The 22486-nt window shown below is 39.8% G+C and overlaps 1 protein-coding gene across 4 annotated transcripts in view; it reads right to left on the bottom strand.

Annotated features, from left to right (window-relative positions):
• tsnare1 (T-SNARE Domain Containing 1) overlaps positions 1–22486 on the bottom strand; it is a 155118-nt gene that overhangs the window by 64178 nt on the left and 68454 nt on the right. For all 4 annotated transcript variants that reach the window (XM_028975440.1, XM_028975443.1, XM_028975441.1 and 1 more), the window contains 3 exons: positions 3482–3572; positions 2963–3037; positions 2588–2644 (listed from right to left, as the gene is read on the bottom strand). In XM_028975440.1, the coding sequence (XP_028831273.1) occupies positions 2588–2644; positions 2963–3037; positions 3482–3572 (223 nt within the window). The remainder of the gene's footprint in view (positions 1–2587; positions 2645–2962; positions 3038–3481; positions 3573–22486) is intronic.

Genomic DNA, 22486 nt, shown 5'->3' with positions numbered 1-22486 from the left:
ACTACGGACTTACGGGGGAAGGAAGCGCAGAGGTCTGACATGTTGGGAAGGGGGTTTTATTCATAAACAAACAATAAACTCAAAGAAACAATGGCTCGGTGGCCGAAAACAGTTTAACGTAAATAAAGAACTTAAACAAACCCGTAGGCGTGTGGCGATTGCCAGAACTGAAATTACGAAAACCTACGCGGTTACAATATCAAATTCACGAAAATGCCAGCGACCCCGAACGGGCGGAAACTTCCGGCATTTATGGGGCGTCAGGATTGGATTCCGGTGTGGAGCCCAGCTGCAGGCAATCCTGACAATTTGAAATTTAAAATGGGTCAATTTGACCCGCAACATAACAGATGGGTTAAAGAGGTGGAAACCTTTCCCAGAGGAGTTGAGAATGATTCATAGTGCACAGAATCCATATATTCTGAGAAACTCACATGGAAAATCGAGCAAAAAAATTGGCTTTGATAGGGGAGGACAACAGGATACTCTTATTCATGAATTCAGACCCCTCACCCACACTGAACAAACTTTGTTAATAGACCACAATGACTACTTTGCCATCTCAAGTCTTCCTATTCTTGATAAAGCCTTGATAAAAATTCATTCAGCATATTTTAGAAAAAAATCATCTGTGTCTAATGCAAGGTGAGAAAGTGCTGAAGTCAGGCTTTAAAAAGATTATATTGTAAGAGGTACCATATCAGGCGAGGAGAAATTTACTGTAGCCTTACTACTACACCCCTATAGCTGAAGGGGTGTTTTAAGCACATTGTACAGAAATCTAAACCAACTATGACAGAATTGTCAGAAATGGTAGGTTGGCAGTTGCCCCAGCTGACATTCACCAGAATCTGCTTCTTAGGCTGTAGCACCTGCTAACTAATTCATTGTGAGCAGATTATGTGAACAGTGATATTGATTTAGCTGTATCATTTAGCAGACATGCTCGAGACTAGGGAATGTGGCACGGGAGGAGATGAAGAGGACGACCGGAGGTGCTTGGCCCGAGGGAGGGAGACTGAAGGTGAGGGGGAATGGGAGTGGGGTGAAGGATGTGACGCTGCGTGGTGGGAGGGGGACTCTGGCCCCGCATGGAGCACGGGAAAGGAGGCAAGGGTAGGAGGCTGGGGTGAACCAGGGCAGGGGAGAATAGGAAGACGACTGGTTTGAGGATGGTCCAGGAGCGTGGGTCAGATGGGGAGGTCTTGGGTGGCATAGGTGGAAAATGTTTCTGGGTGGCAGAATCACAGTTTCATAGAGGACAGGTAAACTCAAGGTCGAGGGCAGGCAAAGGTCGTCGTTGGTGAGCGTGATCAATGTTTCTTTTAATAAGGCTTGGGCAGCGGGCAGCGTCAACCTGTATTTTATTCTGGATGCTGACCCCGCTCACTTCCGCTTCCGGGTCGCTGTCTCCCTGGCTGGAGGTGGTATGTTGGACGTGACAGAAATTTTAAATAAGGTGTGCATGATAAAAAAAGTGTTTCAAACAAGTGCAAGTCTAATTGGGACAATTAGTAAATATGCTTCTTTATTCAGAAATGTATACGTCCCCCTATGATGGTCTCTTAAGGAATCTAATTATAGTGCTTTGATAATGTCTGTTTGAGCAATTCGGCTCTTGCACCAATTCCCCTGAGTGATGGAGCTATTTGCTGCCTCCGCAGACAATGCAATCAAAGTTTTTCTCTCTTTTTAAAAAGAAAAACACAAGACATTAAAACTCCCCTTAAATAACATCTGACTTGCAGCAAATGGCTAGCAAGTGGTGTGTGCTGCTGGCGGAACAGCTGCATTTTAAAAAACGCACCCCATCTGAAGAAGGAATTGTTCTCCGGGGAGGGGAAGAACAGATTAAGAGAAAAAAAGTGATCGCTACAGGCATCAGATCCCAGCGCTGAAAACACCAAACAGAGTGCTTCAGCAGTGCTTCTTTCAGAGAATGTCTGGGAAACTGGCAAGCAATGGCTGGGCTCTCAGCATACGGTCGGTTCATTAATCAAAATATAATAACTTATGTAACAATTTATGCCTTAGTTGGTGACAAAATTTGATCTCATCCAACCAACCAGCCAGCCAGCCAATCAAATCCCTACAAATCACTACTAACCATTCCATTCAATTAACCAAACATGACAACCAACTGACATAGAGATCCAATCTAATCCAAAGAATTAAAGGATAAAAGAAACCTGTCTGTGGTTTTAGGGCATGGATCAGAACAGTCATAAGTCAGTATGACGTTTCACCACGATTCTCAACAGATTAGCGCCTGCAGTCAGCATCGAAAAAGCTCTGACAGACAGTAGTTATTACTCTTTCATCCCCAGCCTCTGTCTCAGACCCACAAACGCATAAAAGCATGTTCTGCTCCATTGCCAAGTCCACCAGAGCAGGACAATCGGGGTAATAGCCCATCTGGGAAACAAAGGGCCACATCTGGGAAAGAAGGGGTGTGTGCAGAAGACATCTTCAAAGAGGCTTCTGCACGACAAACACTATCATGTCTTCATCTTTTGATCATATGAGGCTCCCCATCTTTACAAAAGAATGATGCTCCACCTCCGGCCTGCCAATGAAATTGACTTACCGACTTCCTATCTTTTTGAGCCGAGGAGAGCAGGGCCCTTGAACGGTAAGCGATTTTCTAAAGGGGAGGAAAGGAATGTCATTAACAGTCTTTCATAATGTGACCAGAGCTGCGTTACATTAACTGAGAGGGTGGGGAAGTGAACGGAGGGTCATGGTTCATACAAATTGAGAACATGGCCTGAGATTTATGTCTGAATGGTACTTCATTAAATTACTAATATTCAAACAATATATATGTGAAATTTCTACTGTGCTGAAAATGTTTAGTTTTTTTTATTATATGTTTTATGAGAACATTAAATTCAAGAAAATGCAGATGTGTCCATCCTTTCTCATCCAAAAAAGAGAAGTGAAAACTAAAAGGAAATCCCACCCTCTGCAGTTCTCCATAGCGCTGCACAGACTCTGACAGCTCTGTCTTCAGCCTCATCAGGTGCAGACGGTCCTGCTGTAAACAGATGTGTGTCTAAACTTATAAATCTGCTTAAAGACAAAAATGGGCTAATTAAACCACTGGGCATGTCAACTGTCAGCAGTGCAAATAAACAGATACACAAAGTTTTAACCATCAAAAGTATGCACAGGAAGAGTTATATAAAAAGTGCAAAAAATTCACTCAAATATTATGTTCCATAAAAGGGTTCATACTGGGATACACTACAACCTTATCACATCAATGTTTTGTGTAGTCATGCCAGCACATATTTTTGAATTGCACGTTGGTCCTGGAGGGATGTGTCACTGAGTGCTGTGATAATGACAACACATCTTCTTGACATGCCTACAAGACTTGGCATATGTAGATTGAGATAAATCCAATGTTTGCCAGCCACTGGCATAAAGAAACAAACAGAGCTTTATGGGTGTAAGGGGGGTAAAGGGGTGTGGTTACCCTTGAAGAGCCGCTGATGATATCAGAGAGCTGTTTGATGAGCTGGCTTGTGTTGGTGATGACTTTGTTCGTTTGCTGTTGCGTGGAGTGTCTGAAAAAGAAAGAAAGAGAAAGACGCTTAAACGCTTCTCATTTGAGAAGTAGTAAGTAAATTAATCTCCTTCTCCAACTCAGGCACACTGTCACAAATCACTGTACATTAAGGTACTGTAATATTGTTTTACAATATTTTAATGTATTGTGCAATGCATTGTTCTTAAATCTGTTATTCCGATGCCGCTTCCAGCATAGTTAGATTTATGCTTTAAAAGTACACAATTACTTGTCATCTAAATTATCTTATCACTTTTTAATTTAGTTAGCAATGCACATTCTAACACAATATTTCAGTAATATTTAAGAGGTTTTATTAGACATTTTTAAACACTAATATTTTAATGTTTGTGTTTTATAAGCTGTACCGGAAACATTCTGCCTTTGTCAAGGAGTATTTGTGAAGTATTGTGTGTACAAGTATTATTGATGAAGTATGGATAATGTTCTACAGGGCCTCTCATAGAAAGACTTTCTCATTGACAACAACCTTTAGTTAGCATTTATCAAGAAAACATCAAAAATAATCAGTGAACAGTCTAATTAGTATATAGTAGATAGACCAATGCAGTGGGCAGCCATGACAGGCGCCCGGGGAGCAGTATGTAGAGACAGTGGCACCTTGGCGGATCGGGATTCGAACCGGCAACCTTCTGATTACGGGGCCACTTCCTTAACCTTAACTGCCCCACAGTTTAGCTTTATTCTATTTTAAATCACAGGCTAAGTTGATATTTCCAGATTCTGTCATTCAAACCATAATTGATGGTTAAGGGCTATATGAATTTCAGAAACTTACATTAACCAAATTACTGATGTTCTTCAAACAGAAGATCTACTGAGGTAATGAAACAGTGTGATGAAAACTGACATGAGGAAGAGGAAGACATTCAAAGTATGCTGAGACCAGTATACCTTGGGGAAAATGAGTTGGGAAATGAAAGCTACATTCAGTACACTCATCTCAAAGACACAATTTGATTATGTGTCAGTTAGGGGGCAACATGAAAAAACACTTTCACAAAATCAGATCAGGGATGTATTTGAGGATATTTCAGATGGTAGCAAAATTAGAGAGAATTCCCATTTTAAACTTCATTCCAACTCTTTAAGCTTGCTTCTTAACTAATATTGTGACCGTCCTCTTGCGTTAGGAAAAAAAAGTACAAGTTTCTAGCAGTATATCTAACTTTTGGATCCAGCATTGACCTTGTACTACAGACACAGAATTTAGTATTTGGCAGACTGGTTGAAGACCTGAAATATATAGAGGACCAAGGGGTAATATTAAATGATGCTCAAAACGTATCTGCTATTTATTTGCCAAAATCTAAGGTGCCATATCTGTTGACAATTCTGTTACACGGCATTTGGTGGTTTTGTTTCAGTTTCAGCTCACATTTATGCAACACTTTACAAAAGAGGCAACAGTCATATCTAAAATGTAAAAAGGTAATTGTCAGGTATGATTTTAGATGGTGCTGTGGAGTTTGATACAGTTTTTAATAATCTGACTCATTTTCATTGCTATGGATTACCACCTTGCTTCAGGCACGATCTGTTTGAAGTCATTGTGTCTTTTGACCTTTCTTTATACATAAGGCAGTTACATCAGTTTACATCAGAACTTCCTATTCTTGGCAGTATCACCCATATTTTTTACTTTTCGATTACTGTCTTTACATAACATATGTACTGCTATGGAAATGTTTTTATACCTATATTTTACTGATCAAAACAATGAGATCCCTTTGATGCTTTATAAATTCTTTACAGGTTCCATGGCTTTTACCATTGCAAATAATTGAGTAAAGGAGAGTAATACTAGAGCAGCTGAGCTTTGTTTGCAGTTAATCCGTCTTTTTAAAGAAAACTAAATTCTATAATTGTTTATTAACATTGCAAAAATGGTTCATAGGTTTTTATTGTTTTTTTATTGTTATTTGTCTCTTTGCAGGATAGCATAGATTGTGCCAGACAAAACCAAGCCAGGATGATGCAATGAAGAGTAGTTTCATTTTTTCTGTTAAATTCATATATTGTCCTCTTTGTATAAGCACAGTTTAAACAGAATTTTTTTTTTCATTATTTCATTTTCATCCTGGGATATCGGAGCTCAGTTAAATCTGCCATTGTCTACAAAGCTGAAAGGCCGATGATATAAATGGCATACATTTTTTACACTACCATTATACAGTAATGAACTGTAAAATAATAACTTACTCTACAGTGTATTCTAAATTTACAGTGACATTTTTACACTGCAATCTTCTCACATAGCTTGTTAGAAAATGTTGGGTATTTACATATGTTTACAATATCTATCCATCCATCTCTCTATATATATAGTGCTAAACACCTCTTGGAACTCCTTCAAGACTGTTGGAAAAGCATTTCAGGTGACGACCTCTTGAAGCTCATCGAGAGAATGCCAAGAGTGTACAAGCAGTAATCAGAACAAAGGGTGGCTATTTTGAAGAAACTAGAATATAAAACATGTTTTTAATTATTTCAGTGAGAATTTTGTTAAGTACATAACTCCACATGTGTTCAATCATAGTTTTGATGCCTTCAGTGAGAATCTACCAATGTAAATGGGTTTGGAAATAAAGAAAACACATTGAATGAGAGGTTATTAGGGTGGTAGTAGCCTAGTGGGTAACACACTCGCCTATGAACCAGAAGACCCGGGTTCGAATCCCACTTACTACCATTGTGTCCCTGAGCAAGACACTTAACCCCAAATTGCTCCAGGGAGACTGTCCCTGTAATACTGATTGTAAGTCTCTCTGGATAAGGGCGTCTGATAAATGCTGTAAATGTAAATGTTATTTCCTGTCTTCAGTGGTGCATAGATTCCAACACATAACACAAAGAAATGTTTTTCTCAACAGCAAGTCTATATCATTTAAAGTTAAGTGAAATGATTGTCATTGTGATACACAGCAGCACAGCACACGGTGCACACAATGAAATGTGTCCTCTGCTTTTAACCCATCACCCTGAGTGAGCTGTGGGCAGCCATGACAAGCCCCCGGGGAGCTGTGCATGGGGACAGTGCTTTGCTCAGTGTCACCTCTGTGGCACCTTGGTGGATTGAACCGGCAACCTTCAGATTACAGGGTTCCTTAACTGCTGGGCCACCACTGCCCACCCCCATTACCAATTCATAGACCAATATCTAGATATACAGATTGTATAAGAACTTAAGGTTTTCGATCTCAACTGCTCAACATATGAAGCAGACATAGTTTGTTGTAAAAATTGTCATCACATGATGAAGCTGAACAAAACAGAGATACAGAATGAAATTTTATTTTATAATTATATTAACTTAAACCTGTCACAAAATTGACATAGAAATAACAATATTGTCATTAAATAGCCTGCTCTAACAAACTAATTCAGGACATTAAAGTGAGAAGGAATGAATGAGAAGAGGGGAAGAGGGGTAGATTTGGTCACGACGAGGGCAGGGGGTCAGAGGACCCAGAACAAACATAATTCTACAAAATAAATGCTGTCCTTTCCAGCTGGTGGTCTGGAGATCTGGATAAGGGCATTGATAGTTCCTGTGCACTATCCTGCCTGATCCCTGCTTCCAATGCCTCAACCATGAGTTTTTGTGTGTGTTTGACGCATATGTGCTTGCTGGTCCCAGGAGATATGAGCGCTTGTGTCAAGATCCAAGTATGGTCACGAATATTGATTTAGAGATGGAAGGAGGAAATGGGGGAGGTCAGAAGCTGTCCCCGTCTGCTTGGGAGGAAGGGACATGTCAAAGTTGCTCTGCATGAGGAAGAGGAAGAACAGAATCAGCCAAGCAGAAAAATACCTACACACTCCGGCTGTCATGGGAAAAGAGTCAAGGATTCACTCTGCTTGGTGAGAATCTCGTATTAACTGCAATTTAAAGGCAAATTTGTGAATTTCTTTAAATATGAAGGAACTGAAATTACTTACTACAATTAAACAAAAGACAGAGATAATGACCACCAGAAACCGCCAAACAGGATGCAAAGTGAGTGAATTCATGGCTTGAGGTACATAAATGGTGAACAGAGATTCCGTTAGCTAAACACTTGAAGCAAGAGGTATGTTGTACAATTTGCTCAGTTTTAGCTCGTTTGTGCTTAAAATTGTAAAAACGTGAAAAAAAAAGAAAAAGAAAAACCAAGAACCAACATTGTACAAAAAACCTGTCACAGCTGGGTGCAACTGGGGCCACAGGCTGCACTACTCAGCTGGACAGCAGGGCTCTAACCATGGACAGGTGCTGCTGATTAGGCATCCATGGTTAGAGACCTGTTATAAGGAACTCTTATACAGTAGACAGACGCTGCTGCATTGATGTGGGCTCTGGATGTGCAGTGGATCCTTACCTGTATGTGTTAATTTTCAGTTCCTGGCAATCGCCACATGCCTGCAGGTTAATTTTAGTTCCTTTTATGTTTTGCTTTGTCCCTTTTGGCCCTTGTGTCCTTTTATGTTTAATAATTTTTTTGTGTCAGTATGTCCCATCTCTGCAGTTTTTTCCCTCTTGCAAAACATGTATTTCATTAAATGTATATTAATATAGAGAAGCAATTAACTTATAGCATTTCTTCATAACATGAGCACATGTGATGCACTGACAGGAGATAAACTCTAAAAAACAAACTTATGCTGTCTCCTGGTGTTTCTGTTAATTGCTTTTTTGTTTGCCCCTTCTCTTTTTTTATAGTTGTATTATAACTAAATATAAATTAATAGGTAACAGCATACAAGCTTTGTTATTAAGACACACCTGAAAGATTTTAAAAGATTCCTCTTTAATTACTAAACATACCATGCCCCACTATAATGGCCTTATAATAATTATACTAATAAATGGCAATTATTATAACACATCTGAAATGTTCAAAATACCAAAATTATCTTTATTTGCCAAAACTAAACACCAGTTTTGCAACTAGACAGGCTGTGCATACAGCAAAGATAATGGATTGAATTAGAATTCACTAAATGTCCACTCCCTTTACATGAACCTCCCACTTCTCTCCCATGTCCTGCCTTCTCTGTGTGTAGCCCAAAATTAACAGTGCAAGGTAAATTAAAATAGGTTTGAGCTTAGCAAAACATGCCTTTCACTGTAAAAGTAGAGGCCATAGTGTGTTGTGGTTGCTCTAGTTCACTAGAGTTCTTGAATAAATGTTCTTATAATGTGACAATTAAATTACCAACAGTACTGTACTGAGGCAGTACAGTGTGTTAGAGCAGTCAGTCTTTGTTAGTGATGCGTGAGATTCTGGGTCAGGATAATGGGCCCTGTCCTTGTGTTGTGCCTGGTCTTACAGGATTATATTTACCACCTACTATGTGGGTTCTTATTTGAAATGTATAAAACATCTTGTGGGTTAAAGTTTCATATTTATTAAAGTACAATGAAATGCTTGTGCTCCAAATGTGCAGTGCACTGAGACAATTATTACGATCTCTGCTTCTTTTGAACTACTTTAACATTAAATCTTCACTTTTGTTAATTATTATTATTATTTTTTTTGTCCCTGATGATAACACACCAAATTTTAACGTTTTATTTTCCTCATTTAGCCGAGTCACTGGGGACGCACGTGACAGTGCATTTCGTTGTAAATGGGGAGGGTTGCACCAGGAAGGGCGTCTGGCATAAACATTTGCCAAGTCAACAGACAAGCCGTTTGATCCATTGTGGCGACCCCTAATGGGAGCAGCCAAAGGCAGAAACATTTATAAAAAACAGCAAATTGTTAATGCTTTTTTTCTGTTCCACAATTCACCACTGGTAATTGGAATTTAAATCTAAAAAGTTAACTTAATTTCCTGGTATACTGATGACAAACAACATTTGGACATACTTTCTTATTTAATATATGAAGCCCTGATGCACCACTCAAACAAACACCTGAACCCGATCACCAAGACTTCTGGACTGAGCACCTCAACAAAAGACACACTCATTTCAGTTATCAGACCTATGCACCTGATCACCACACTTTACAAATCTGGTACACCCACAAATTTCATAACTGGTAATGTTGCCGAGTGTTTTGGATGAGTTATTTTGGTTTTGTGAATAAAACCTGACATAACTGCACTTGGGTCTTCGCCTTCACTCCCTCCCTGTGGCATTACCGGAGTTTGAACCTCAAGGTGGAGCCAGCAGGCATCACACTCCCCTGCGGCAGCACAACGGACCAGCCATAGGTGTTCGCTGCCCTTGCTGCTGTGCACATAGAGAAAATAAAACCGAGTATGCAGTACTGCTGGCACGGCACATACACCCCCAGTCTGGATTGGTCTGAAAATGATCTCTTGGATGAAGACGATGTGAAGCAATAGGAGAGGTTGTGTCCTGAAGACAGGAAGACCGAGAGTGAGTGGGACAAACCGAGAGGGAGCCCAGGGAGCCAGAGGAGGACCAACTGTCTCAATTCATTAGAGCATCAAAACTTGCACACGGGCAGGAAATCTACACTCGGTATCAGGACAGCGGAGACACATGGTTCATTCAGCATACAGGACAACTTCTGCCTGTGATTGTGACACCTCCCTACTGGATGCACTAAATTACTTTTTTATGCATGGTTCAATGCACAAAACGTTGCGACTGTGAAGAAATCAAACCTGCCTCCCAGTGATTAGGTGCTGGGTCTAACCATTCTTCACAGAGTTAACTCCCGAAAGGCAACTGGACCAGACCAGACCCAAGAAGCGCAGCTGCACCAGCTGGCAAATGTCCTTACTGACATCTTTAACATCCCTCGTTCCAAAGTGTCTCAACGCCACCACCATTGTGCCCATGTCAAAGAAGTATTCAGTGTCATGTCTTAATGACTAATATCCCGTTGCACTAATTTCCATCATGATGAAGTGCTTTGAGAGGCTGGTCATAACGTATATAATAACCCTGTTGCCCTCCAGCCTGGACCCACTGCAATTCGTAATCCGAACTGCTCCACAGACGATGCCATCGCCACCACCCTGCGTCTGACCCTCACAAACCTGGACAAAAAGGACACAAAAGCATGCTGTTCATAGACTTTAGTTCAGCATTCAACACCATGATGGAGCTTGTGTGGAGATCATCAAGAACTTAATCTAGAGGAGAACCTCTCCTGGGCACTCAACATCAGCTCAACATACAAGAAAGTCCAGCAGGATCTTTACTTCCTGCAAAAGGATGAACTACATCACTGTCTAGTGCGTGAACTGTATCATATCATACTGAAAGACCATACAGTGGATAAATCCACTGAAGTCCCTTTTCCATCCATAACATAACATAATTTACAACACACACTGCACAAAGTTGACCAAGGACCACTTGTGGAGACCAGGAATTAGCAGGTACAATTCTTTCCAAGAAAACAATGAATGATGCATTAAACCTCCATGGCCTATATTCACATTCACCAAGCAAGACTCCATTGCTGAAGACAAAACATGTTGAAGCAAGCTTAAAGTTTGCTTAAAGACAACATTTAGTCAAGCGTGTAAGATACTGGGAGAATATAGTCTCTAGGTTAAAAGGCACTGCATATCATCCCCAAAACACTAACACATACAGTATACAGCACTGCCACAATTCATATGGGAAAACCCCAGGAACATGAAGCCATGTCATGAACTGCTGAAACTCCAGTGTCACTGTCTGGACTGTAGTAAAAAGCAGGCTAACACTGAATTTCTGGAATTGTCTCCCTAAATTGTTAATCGAACGTAAAAATTATTTATTATAAATTAAATATACCACTAAAAGCCACAGAATTAAATATTATTAAAAAAATAGACCTCATACAATGATATTCAAATAATAACGGCCTTATCTTAGTCCCCACAAAGTGCGTCACGGTGTTCTGGACCACTCCATTCCACCCACAAGTCCAGTACTGCTCAGCTTCATCACCGCATTGGCTGCATTAGTCACTTCCTCCCCCGCACCAGTCCCAGAGGTAGCAGACAAAGACACAGGCAAAACATTGCGAATTACAGCACATTTACCTGCGAACTGGCTTTTCATTTCCAGTTTTGGTTTTCATTTGTCACATTTTGGTGGAAGCGGATGCTCTAATTGCCATCTTGCACTGTGGGTCCTTAGATGGCCCAAAGGAAGGAGAAAGTAAAAATTAGCAGTACCAGTGGTTGCATTGTCTCAGTCCAGTGATGCATTGGCAGAAAAAAATAACAGAAAAACATTTTCATTTTACAAAAATTGAGGTAAGGTAACCTTATTGTTATCAGATAATATAGTGGTTGCCATAGGAGACAGGAAAGTCAGAGACCAGGATGGGTGGAACAGCACAGTCATGAGGAGTGGGTAATAGAGACTGTTAACAATGATCATGGAATGTGTACATGTGTAACTGTGTGTCTCTGTTTAGAGTATTCATGACCATGTAAATTCGATACATCAATTTGCAACAACTCATTATGCACCTATTGAGTGTCCACAAATACACAGAAGTGAATTCACAAATGTAACATTCTCTACAAATTGACAGGATCTGATTCATAAATGCACAAAACCAATTTCATGTTTTTGAGAAAATATTTTAGAGACAAAGTAGTTGGAAAGTGAGTGAGTCAGTGAGTAGGTGAGTGAGAACAGTTTAAAAAAGCAGATGGGTAAAGATAAGTCTCTCATAAGGAAAGATAAGTAATGCTCACCAAACTGCAAATAATTTGTTGAGTATTTAAGAATAATGTCCCTTTATGTAATATTGTCAAAACTCATTACTCCACATTATTGATAATATATAATATTACTATTATATCAACAAAAAATTGTGAAATCAAATGATTGTATTTGTCATGAAAATAAATATCACATAAGATCCAAATAGTCATTTAAAATCAAGTCAATTGTTTATATGCTCAAACAAAAAAATTGGAAACATTCAAATCAATGTCTTCTGGTCCAAAGAAAAGATTCACAACGTGGCTCGTTATCAACGCTCATTCAAAACCCTGCAATGCTGAAAGGTTATTCAGGTGTCAAAGCAATATTTACTATCATCAAGACAATGTCTATTTCTGGAAATGCCTTGCAAATCTAAAATTCAGGTGCTACAGTTCAGATTGCAACATTTGGTGCTTTATAAAACAAATGATAGTCTTTCTTTAGTTGTTTAGTTTAGTTTGAACATTTGATGTGTTACCTATGTTCTTTTTTTTGCTCAAGGTTTTTGGAATTGAGGGTAGTTGTGGCCTAGTTGGTAAATGTAAATGTAGGTTGTTTCGCTCACTCAATTTGCATAACCACTAAATCCATGAGCTTGTTTTTGTTGTTTTACTGACAACTGTATATCCACACTCTTACCTTAAAAATGTTAGCTTCTTTACTATTGCATATCTTCCATGTCTCCTTTCCTGTCAAAATTTCACTCAACTTTAGATGCCTTATAACTGATGATGGTCTTTTTGGTGGTCATAAGAACAGAAAAAGAGAAAAGCCCTAAAAAAGCTCATAAAAGATGCTGTGTTCAATTGTCAAAAAAAGCCCTACAAAATATATATTTTGCTTCTCTTTTGGTGCTCCCTTCTGATTATCTTCGTCCAGTACATTGTTTTACTTTTCTTTTACAAATTAAACCAAAAGTCATACATAAGCAATAATATCTGCTGTTAATATCTGCTATTATGGAGAAAAGAGTAATGAGGTTTTGGTAGAAGAGTCAAATAATTCAGAATTAATGGTCTTCATGGCATGTTATTCAGCATCGGACATATTTGGCATGTTGGTCATTTGACAAAAAATAACTTTCAGATCACATTCATTTAGTGCACTTTATTCTTTCATAGCAGAGGTAAGCTTTGGCCATTTCAACTATCAGGGGACTTGGCTATAAATTGGCTTATGGGTTGAGTACAGCAACAATGTAATCAGAAGTGACACCGAGAATGTTTGATAAATCTTAATTAAACAAATGAGGATCCTCTGCTGAGCGTGAGGACTGACCCAATCAACACTAAATTGAGCTCCTTCTCAACTGAATAGACACGCGGTGACAGCAACAGTGCAACATTTCTAATATTATTCATCTTGCCCATTCACCTTGGGAAGCCCTGAAAACAGGCTGCTGGGAGGAGCTAAGATAGCCGCACTACAATAGCCGCAAACCTATGCAGGAATCTTATGCCCTCCCTGAGAAGTCCAGGACATTGTGTGCACTTCTCTGACTACAAAGATGGGTCAAATTCAATTAACTGAGAGAGCTTCCGCCTGTGGAATAAGCTTCCTCACACTTATAAACAGACACAGGAAAATGTATTGTACTCATAGAGAACTAAAGGTTAAATGAAAATCTCCCTCTTTTTTCAGCAAAAGGGATTTGTTCTAAAAAATGGAACACAGTGACATCACAGTGTCACAGCAACTCTGTGATGGCTGTTGCCCTGGTAATTTGATCTATCTCAGAGTGGACATATTTAAGAGTGGCAGCACAGCAATGCCAAAGTGTGTCATGGAGGGCTGGACGGTCATATCACCTCTGCTGGGAGGAGGAGGAAGGCAACGCCAGCGCCTCTGAGTGACACTGTGCCATCTGGGAGGTGTGACCCTTCACTGAAGAGGTTTCCATGGAAACGGAGCACAGTGGAGTCAAAACAGAGGGCCAGTAGGAGTCAGACAGATAGACAGGAAGAGAAGAGAGAGAATAGTGGGCAGGAATGCACTGTCCCTCAAAGAGAGGTGGGTGCAAGGGTTAAGACTGCTCACACTCTTGTCCAGTTCCATGTCTACAATCAGAAAAAAACTCTTCCAGCTTAGTCCTACTAACCTACAGGATGACTTATGACCCACAGCGACGGTGGCCTGTGTGTTTACATCAACATGGAATGGTGTCTCTAGCTCCTGTTCATCACTGGTGGAGTTTGTAATGTGAGATGCAGACCTTTTTATAGCGTTTGTGAAAGGAGTGTACATTCCACCTAGCAATAATACAAAGGAGGCGCTCTGTGTGCTGTACGGAGCTATTAGCGATCTGCAGAATGTACACCCTGACGGACTGGGGATTTCAACCATGCAAATCTCAAGTCAGTTCTCACATAATTCCATCAATATGTGGTTTTAGCAACGAGAGGGGAAAACACTCTGGATCTTGTTTACAAAAAAAAAAACATATCTGCCACATATTAGGCAGAGCCCCGCCCCCATCTCGGATAATCAGACCACATAACTGTTATGCTAATTCCTGTATACAGACCGCTCATCAGATGCACAAAAGCAGTTCTGAAGAAGGTAAGCCATTTCTACTGTTCAAGGCTGTTGTGAGTGCGCTCACTGGCAAATATTTAGGGAGTACATAACATCAGTAAACAGCCACATCAGCAAATGCACTGAGTCTTCAAGACCATCACAAGATCTAAACAGTGGCTGTGGATGAGGTATGTGAACTTCTCAAAGCTGGAGACTCTGCATTCAGAAAGGGTGACAAGGTAGCCCAGAACAGTGAGGGCCAAACTGTTTCGAAACATTGGAGCAGAAAAACGTGCAAACGTGCCCTCCACCCTGGACCCACTGCAATTTGCCTATCGTCCAAACCACTTAACGGATGATGCCATCGCCACCACCCCTCATCTGACCCTCACCCACCTGGACAATAAGGACACATACACACAAATTCTGTTCATAGACATCAGTTCAACATTCAACACCATCAGTACTCACCACCTGGTCGAGAAGCTGAGCCTGCTGAGCCTAAACACCTCCCTCTGCAAATGCAGCACAGCTCCAACTACATCATCAAGTTTGCCGATGAGACTACTGTGGTGGCTCTCATCAGCAAAAACTGAGTCAGCATACATAAAGGAGGTGTAATGACTGACGGACTGCAAGACCCTACAGCGGATAGTGAGGAGCTGAGATCATCTGCATCTCTCTTCCCTCCATAACGGATATTTACAACACAGAAAGCCACCAGCAAATTGATGGATTCTACACACCCCTCACATGCACTCTTTACCCTCCTTTGCAGGTACAAAAGCCTTCAGGCCCTCATTGCCAGACTGCAACAGCTTCAACCTAATATTATCTGTAATATCATATATTATTGCACTATTCCATTTTGCACAGGAATATTTCCACTATTTTTCTTTGCACATTTTTTCTTTTCTATTTTTATTACTCATTTTACTAGTTTATCGCTGACAGTCTGTTGTTGTCTACATGTTTTTTGTTAAAAGTGCCCTGCCTGTGTCCCCTGTTTGTACTTTATGTAGCCCAGTTTGTCTGAGTTGCACACATGCACTTTATGTCAGTATGCAACTTTGTTTAATTGCCTAAATGTTGCATGTTTCACTGTCTGTACTGTCTAACATGTATGTAGCTGAAATGACAATGAAGTTCAACTTCAACTTTTCCTGTGTTTCAGTCAAGGTCAACCAGGAGGAGGAATATGAAATGGATGGAAGAAGAGATAAATCAGCATGAAAGAGGCTCTGGTAGTTTTAACGTTGCAGATTAGCAACCCGATCTCTGTTCTCTGAGACCTCAAACTCATCCCTTTCAAGAAACAAGAAACAGACAATAAGAAAAATTCAACTGGCAACTTTTACAAAATTGAAAATGCCCCCTCCGAAATGCAAGGGTTTAAAACAGCAAAAACACCATGGAAAGAAAATACAATAATTTTACAGTTATTTATGAGCAATTTTCCTTTTTCTGTGTAGTCACTGCTACAAAACAGCAGAGGGGGCTGCAGCTTTCACCTGGAGTCTATAACAGCAGAATGCACAAAAAGATTGAATCTTATTCAATGAGCTTCATGATGCATGAGGCAAAAACAAAACAAAATAAATAAAAAAATTAAGATTAATAATGTTAAATTGCATACAATGGGTGTAATCCATTTTAAACAGATGCAATTATTACATATTGGCCACTCTGTAATCATGAATTTTGTAATTGCCAGCAGGTAAAAAAATAAAAAGATAGACACAGATTACTCTACAACAGTGATGGACAAGGTAACCTTTTACTCCATTTTGATGTAAAAGTTCTCCCTTTAAAATACCACTTGCATAAAGGTTCAACATTATTTGCCTTCAAATGTACCAAAGCAAAATAAGTACCAAAAGTAAAAGGATTACAAAATACTTGCTGTAGAGTTGTTGTCTTGAATGTTTTTTGTTGCTTCACACATTTTTATAATCAGATTTTAATAGTCTCTACCAACAGCAAATATATTTCTCAAATAGACATCTAATTACATTAGATGCCATAAAATCAATAACCTTACTTATAATGCACTGTTAACATTGCTTATATTATAAGCAATTTTGGTATGATAACGTCAGTGTTATTGTACACAGAACATGTACACAGTCATGTTTAAATTGAACTCTTTTTGGAAAATAAATAGCGGTTTCATTCAAAAGGTTTGTTACTGTCCACCTCTGTTCTAAAGGTTCCCGTGCTTAACACAGACACAGATGCTGGTGAGACACCACATCTGGCAGTTGTGGACAGTAACAAAGTAAATGTAATTCGATACTGTACTTAAGTACAGTAAAGAACTGTTCACAGTCTTCATTATATAATTCTTATATTATTCACTCAATGAGTAATCCTACCTGCCCACTCTGGACTTGTGGGCTCATGGCTGGTGCCTGGTGCAGGATCCTGCTTTTTCGAGGGGCTACAAGACAAAGTTTCCCAGTTATGTGACGTCATTTTATTCTTTAAATTATATAATGTTACGTTATACGCCACAATTCCACAAAATTCACTGACTTGATAATTAATTAACTTGAATTGTGCTTTGCAGGCAGAGTTTAACATCTTGCTTTACACTCGTTTTATTGTCCTCATTTGACTTTTCAAACCATGAGTTTGTTTCAGTGAATATATTGCACATTTGAATATTTGCACATAGCACTGTTTCCAGGTTTGTATGTTTCTTTTATTCTAGCCTTCTCTGAGCCACCCTAGCAGGCCTAGCGGTTAATGCAGCACCCGGTAATCAGAATTTTGCCGGTTCGAATCCTGAGCTGCCAATGGGCTACTGAGGTGCCGCTGTGCAAACACACTGCTCCCCAGGCACCTGTCATTGCTGCCCACTGCTCACCAAGGATTGTTGTGTGCACCGTGCTGCAGTTTTTCACAATCACTTCACTTTCACTTCACTTTCTACATTTCTTCTTTCAAACACCACTGACCAAGTGCTCTGACACCTCAGTAAAGTCAGCAGTGAGTCCTGTATTCAACAGACGTTCATAGAACTTTCACAGTCATATATGTCCACTTTCACAGCCATGTATGACTGTGAATTTACACACATATTCTTTTTGGTGAAAATGCTGAATAATACAGCCAATATTCTGCTCAATGTGATTTTGATGTACGCAATGTTTCAAAATGAAACCCTATTATCTACGGCTTTCACAGTACTTGTCTTTCCATTTAGAACTTTTGTTTTGAAACGTTGCATACTGTTAAAAGCACCTTCATTTGGAAGAATGGCTGTACGTGTTTCTGTACCAATGTGTGTGTTTAAGTTCACAGACATAAATGAGTTGTGTGAATGTCTGTCGGATGCAGGGCCCACTGCTAACTTTACTCAGGTTGTTATGCCAGGGTGTGTCTGCAAATAGAAACACATTTCGATGTCAAATATCAAAGATTCATTCTGTAAGTGCACCAGTCAAATTACAGCACGTGGCTATACTAATGGTTGTATGAACTTGTTTTATGAAATGCCGGCATTTAAGATAGAGGACATGCATGAGTCCAATTTGCCAGAACATCCATGGCCTTATTTGAGAAATATTTCAAAGTTGTAGAAAAGAAGGACTGTTTCACTTGCAAATTACTTTTGTGCCATGTGTCCCTGTTACGAATGAAATGTTTTTCAGGATAAGGGAATCTGGTTAATGTCGTAAATGTAAATATATGAAATATAGTTACTGTAGTAAAATTTTACCTTGTGTAACTACTTTAACTACATAGTTTGAGTACTTTGTACACAGGTGGTTGTGGATAGTTGAGGTATGTTAGTAGCCTTGTGGTTAACACACTCGCCTATGAACTAGGAGACCCAGGTTCAAATCCCACTTACTACCATTGTGTCTCTGAGCAAGACACTTAATCCTGAGTTACTCCAGGGGGACTGTCCCTGCAACTACTAACTGTAAGCTGCTCTGGATAAGGGCATCTGATAAATGCTGTAAATGTAAATGTATGGGTTATTAAAAGTCAAATAACATGTTGACAGGTATGCTGATGTCAATTTATGTGTCTATATGGGGTGGTGGCATATTACTGAGTATTGACATTCTACTAAAAAGTGTGGCTTGCAATCCAATTGATTCCAAAGGTGTTGAGGTTGGGTCTCTTTGAAGTCCAGTCAAGTTCTCATCCATATATGTTTGCATACTATCACCAGTATCACGCTTGATGTCACCAGCTTTTCAGAGCAGCCAATTTTGTTTCACAAATGTTTTAAAATTGAGACTAAATTGTAAACAGTCCCAGAGTTTCCAATATGAATACAAAAAAACCCACTGTGCTGACCTTGATCTCACCTCACTGAGTTTTGTACCCTCTTGGCCTGTTGAGCTATTTGGAGTTCACAGAGAGGAAGATAAAATCCTTTTCTCTTTTCTATTAGTTGGACAGTCTTTCCAAGCATTGTGGTGGGGGCTAGTGTGTAATGAGGTCATATTTCATTGTGTGCACCATGTATGCAGTGTATCACAGTGACAATCACTTCGCTTTTACTTTGAAAGAGACATTTTGGACATGATTGCTCAACTGTTGCATGTATATGACATTACCTTTCATGCAACATCTGTATTAATTTATGTGGGTGTAGTACTGTTGTAGTCAAGTCCGCCTAAACCGAGTCCAAGAAATTGCCAAGACTGGAGGGTACGGAGACCGAGACACAATAAGGGCTGGTCAAGACTAGACATAACATTAATTAGATAATCAAGCTAATCAAGTTTTATTTTAATTTTGGAATGTCATACAATGAAATTATTGCTGCTCTTGCACATAGACACACACAGTAACAAAAAAATTGTTTATTCAAAAGAGTTAGTATTCTGAATTGCTCTGACAAGAAAATGACTATAAATATAAATGGACGCAAAATTTCACATCTGTATGATTATGTGCACCACAATGATGTCTACATAAACATTCAAAATAGACAGCTTTTGATGTCTATTTTGAATGCCAACAGAACATAAGCAATATGACCGATACGCAGGGTTTCCCTTCCAAATGAAAGTGCATTGTTCTTTCTGTTTTCTACTCTGCCTGGGATGGTTCGATTCAAGTTTGGAAAGTAAGTAATACTGTTGTTACATTATGTTTAACATTATATACATTTTGCTATAGCATGAAGGAACATATGTAATATTATATCCTTTTTAGCAAAGTAAGAGTAAGTAAGTAAGTAAGTATAGAAAGAAGCTGTCCTATCAGTGGCGCTTTTTGCTATGGGCAATATGGGTGGTTGCCCAGGGCGGCATCACGGGCATCGGCAATTGTTTTTGCTCTCTTGTGTACCCATGTTACCTTGACATCATGATTGCATGGCCACCGATTGGTTTTCTATTCCCGGTTTGCAGGAAGTAAGGGTGCCCTCACTTTGCGAGGTGCCCCTACTGCTTTGGGGAGCAGCAGGACATTTTCTGACTGGCTGGAGCGGCATCTAACAACCAGCTCACAAAGTAAAACACAACGCTGAAGTTTGGGCTACTGAAAACGCACTTGTTAAGGGTAAAATAGGATGTGTAAAAATATCAACTAATACCTTCCTGGCCCAAAACATTTTTCACTGTAAAATTGACCTGGGAACTTTGCTCACGTGCACATAGATTTATGATGAATGTGGACATTTCAATGTAAAAAACTAGTATTACAGCCTGCAGTATAAGGTGCAACAGTTTTGTGTTTGGTGCAGAGGGGGTGTTCGCCCAGGGCTCCAAACAGACTAGGACCGCCCCTGAGTCCTATAATAACTGTTTCTTATGTTTCCACATTTTTTTATGTTTCCACAACGACCTCTAAGTTTGAAGACTGGGATCGACGAAGTCAGTCTCATATCACAGGCAGGAGCACCTGAAACTGAAAACGCTTTGAAAATAACGCAAGAACACCCCACACTTAGCCATAAGTCAGTGTTAAAGCTCTGCATGCTGACTTTAACAAACTAAGCACTGAGCAACTAAACAGAAGACAGGCCTTATGTAGTTGTCTAAAAAGTAAGCACTATATGAATGGCTTATGCTTCCAGTCAGGGCTATGTGGTGTTGTATTTAGTTATTGGCTAGGTGCTTTATATAGGTTAATTGCAAAATCCCCAATGGTTTAGCCCAGAGCTGATGAAGGCTAATTGCTAAAACAAAATAGCCTATGACATATGTTACAGTTTAATTAAAAAGTTATTCTGAGCCATTTAGGATTGATGCCATCAGCAGTATTGATACATAGCTCCAATGCTAAATTTTAAAAAGAAAAAGGATGTTTCTTCCTTTGTGGTGTCACAGTGACTTTGTGCTGGACTTAATTTGCTTATGTCCTAAAGGACAGTGCTTTCTTCATGCAATTTATAAGTCCAAATCAATAACTGCACACCAGCATTTAAGTTAAAGTAAAAGTGAAGTGACCTGAATAACTACTAAATCGATGCAGAATCATCCGCATCTGCATCGTGATGCATCAATTATACGATTTGAAGACCCCTACACCATCGTGCCCGTGCCTAAGAAGTCTTCAGTGTTGTGTCTTAATGACTACGGTCCTGTTGCATTTACACTCATCATGATGAAGTGTTTCGAGAGGCTGGTCATAAAACAAATGAAGACCCTGCTGCTCTCCACCCTGGACCCCGAACCGCTCCACAGATGATGCCATCACCACCACCCTGCATCTGACCCTCACCCACCTGGACAATATGGACACTTTACTTTACTTTTGCTTAAGGAAGACATCAGCAATTCTCATTCGGTTTCTGTAGATTTTGAGTTGCAAAACTATGAGCCCTGGTAAGGCCTAACTTGTCAGGAAAGGACACATATGCACGAATGCTGTTCATAGACTTCAGTTCAGCATTCAAGACCATCAATTCTCAGAACCTGATTGGGAAGCTCAGCCTGAACACCTCCCTCTGCAACTGGATCTTGGACTTCCTGGCCTCAGTCCATCCAGATCGGGAGCTCCTCAGGGCTGTGTGCTCAGTCCAATGCTGTTCACCCTGCTGACCCACGACTGTGCAACCACAACAGATTCACTGATGACACAACCATGTTGGGTCTCATCAGCAAGAACAATGAGTCAGCAAACAGAGAGGAGGTGTAACGACTGACGTACTGGTGTAAGGTCAACGATCTGTTTCTGAACTAAAGAGATGATTGTTGACTTCAGAAGAAAACAGAAGGATTGTTTTCTACTGAACATTGACAGATCTTGTGTGGAGATATAAATATTGTCTATCAGCAGTATTTGCAACTACATCATCATTTCACTACTTTTACGTATCCGGTTTGTCTGTGACACACAAGCACCAGGTTCCAAAGTTTCACTATTTACGGTCTTAACATGTATGTATTTGAAATGACAATAAAGCTCAACTTCAACTATGGGGGAAGATTAGTTTGTGGGTGACATTAATTCAAGTAATTCAAATAGATACATTTTAGATAAATAGAAAAGTCAGCATGTGTATCTGTATTGGCTGAATTTCATATCCACTTATTTTCCATCCTGCTCCTTAAGAGGTGTTTCCATGGAAACTCCTGAGCTACTAGTCCAAACAGAGACAGTACCAATAAGACCTCAAACAGCCCTGTGGTCTTTAATATCGATGGAGCAGTCCCACAATTGTCCCTCAAAGGAGGTCATTTATTTGTAAGATCAAAGAGGTACGATGACGTACACAAAGG

This window comes from Denticeps clupeoides, chromosome 4 (genome assembly GCF_900700375.1).
Source record: "Denticeps clupeoides chromosome 4, fDenClu1.1, whole genome shotgun sequence".
Classification (NCBI taxonomy): Eukaryota; Metazoa; Chordata; class Actinopteri; order Clupeiformes; family Denticipitidae; genus Denticeps; species Denticeps clupeoides.
Note: the sequence above shows the minus strand (reverse complement) of the source record. Positions and strands in the feature narration are given on the sequence as shown.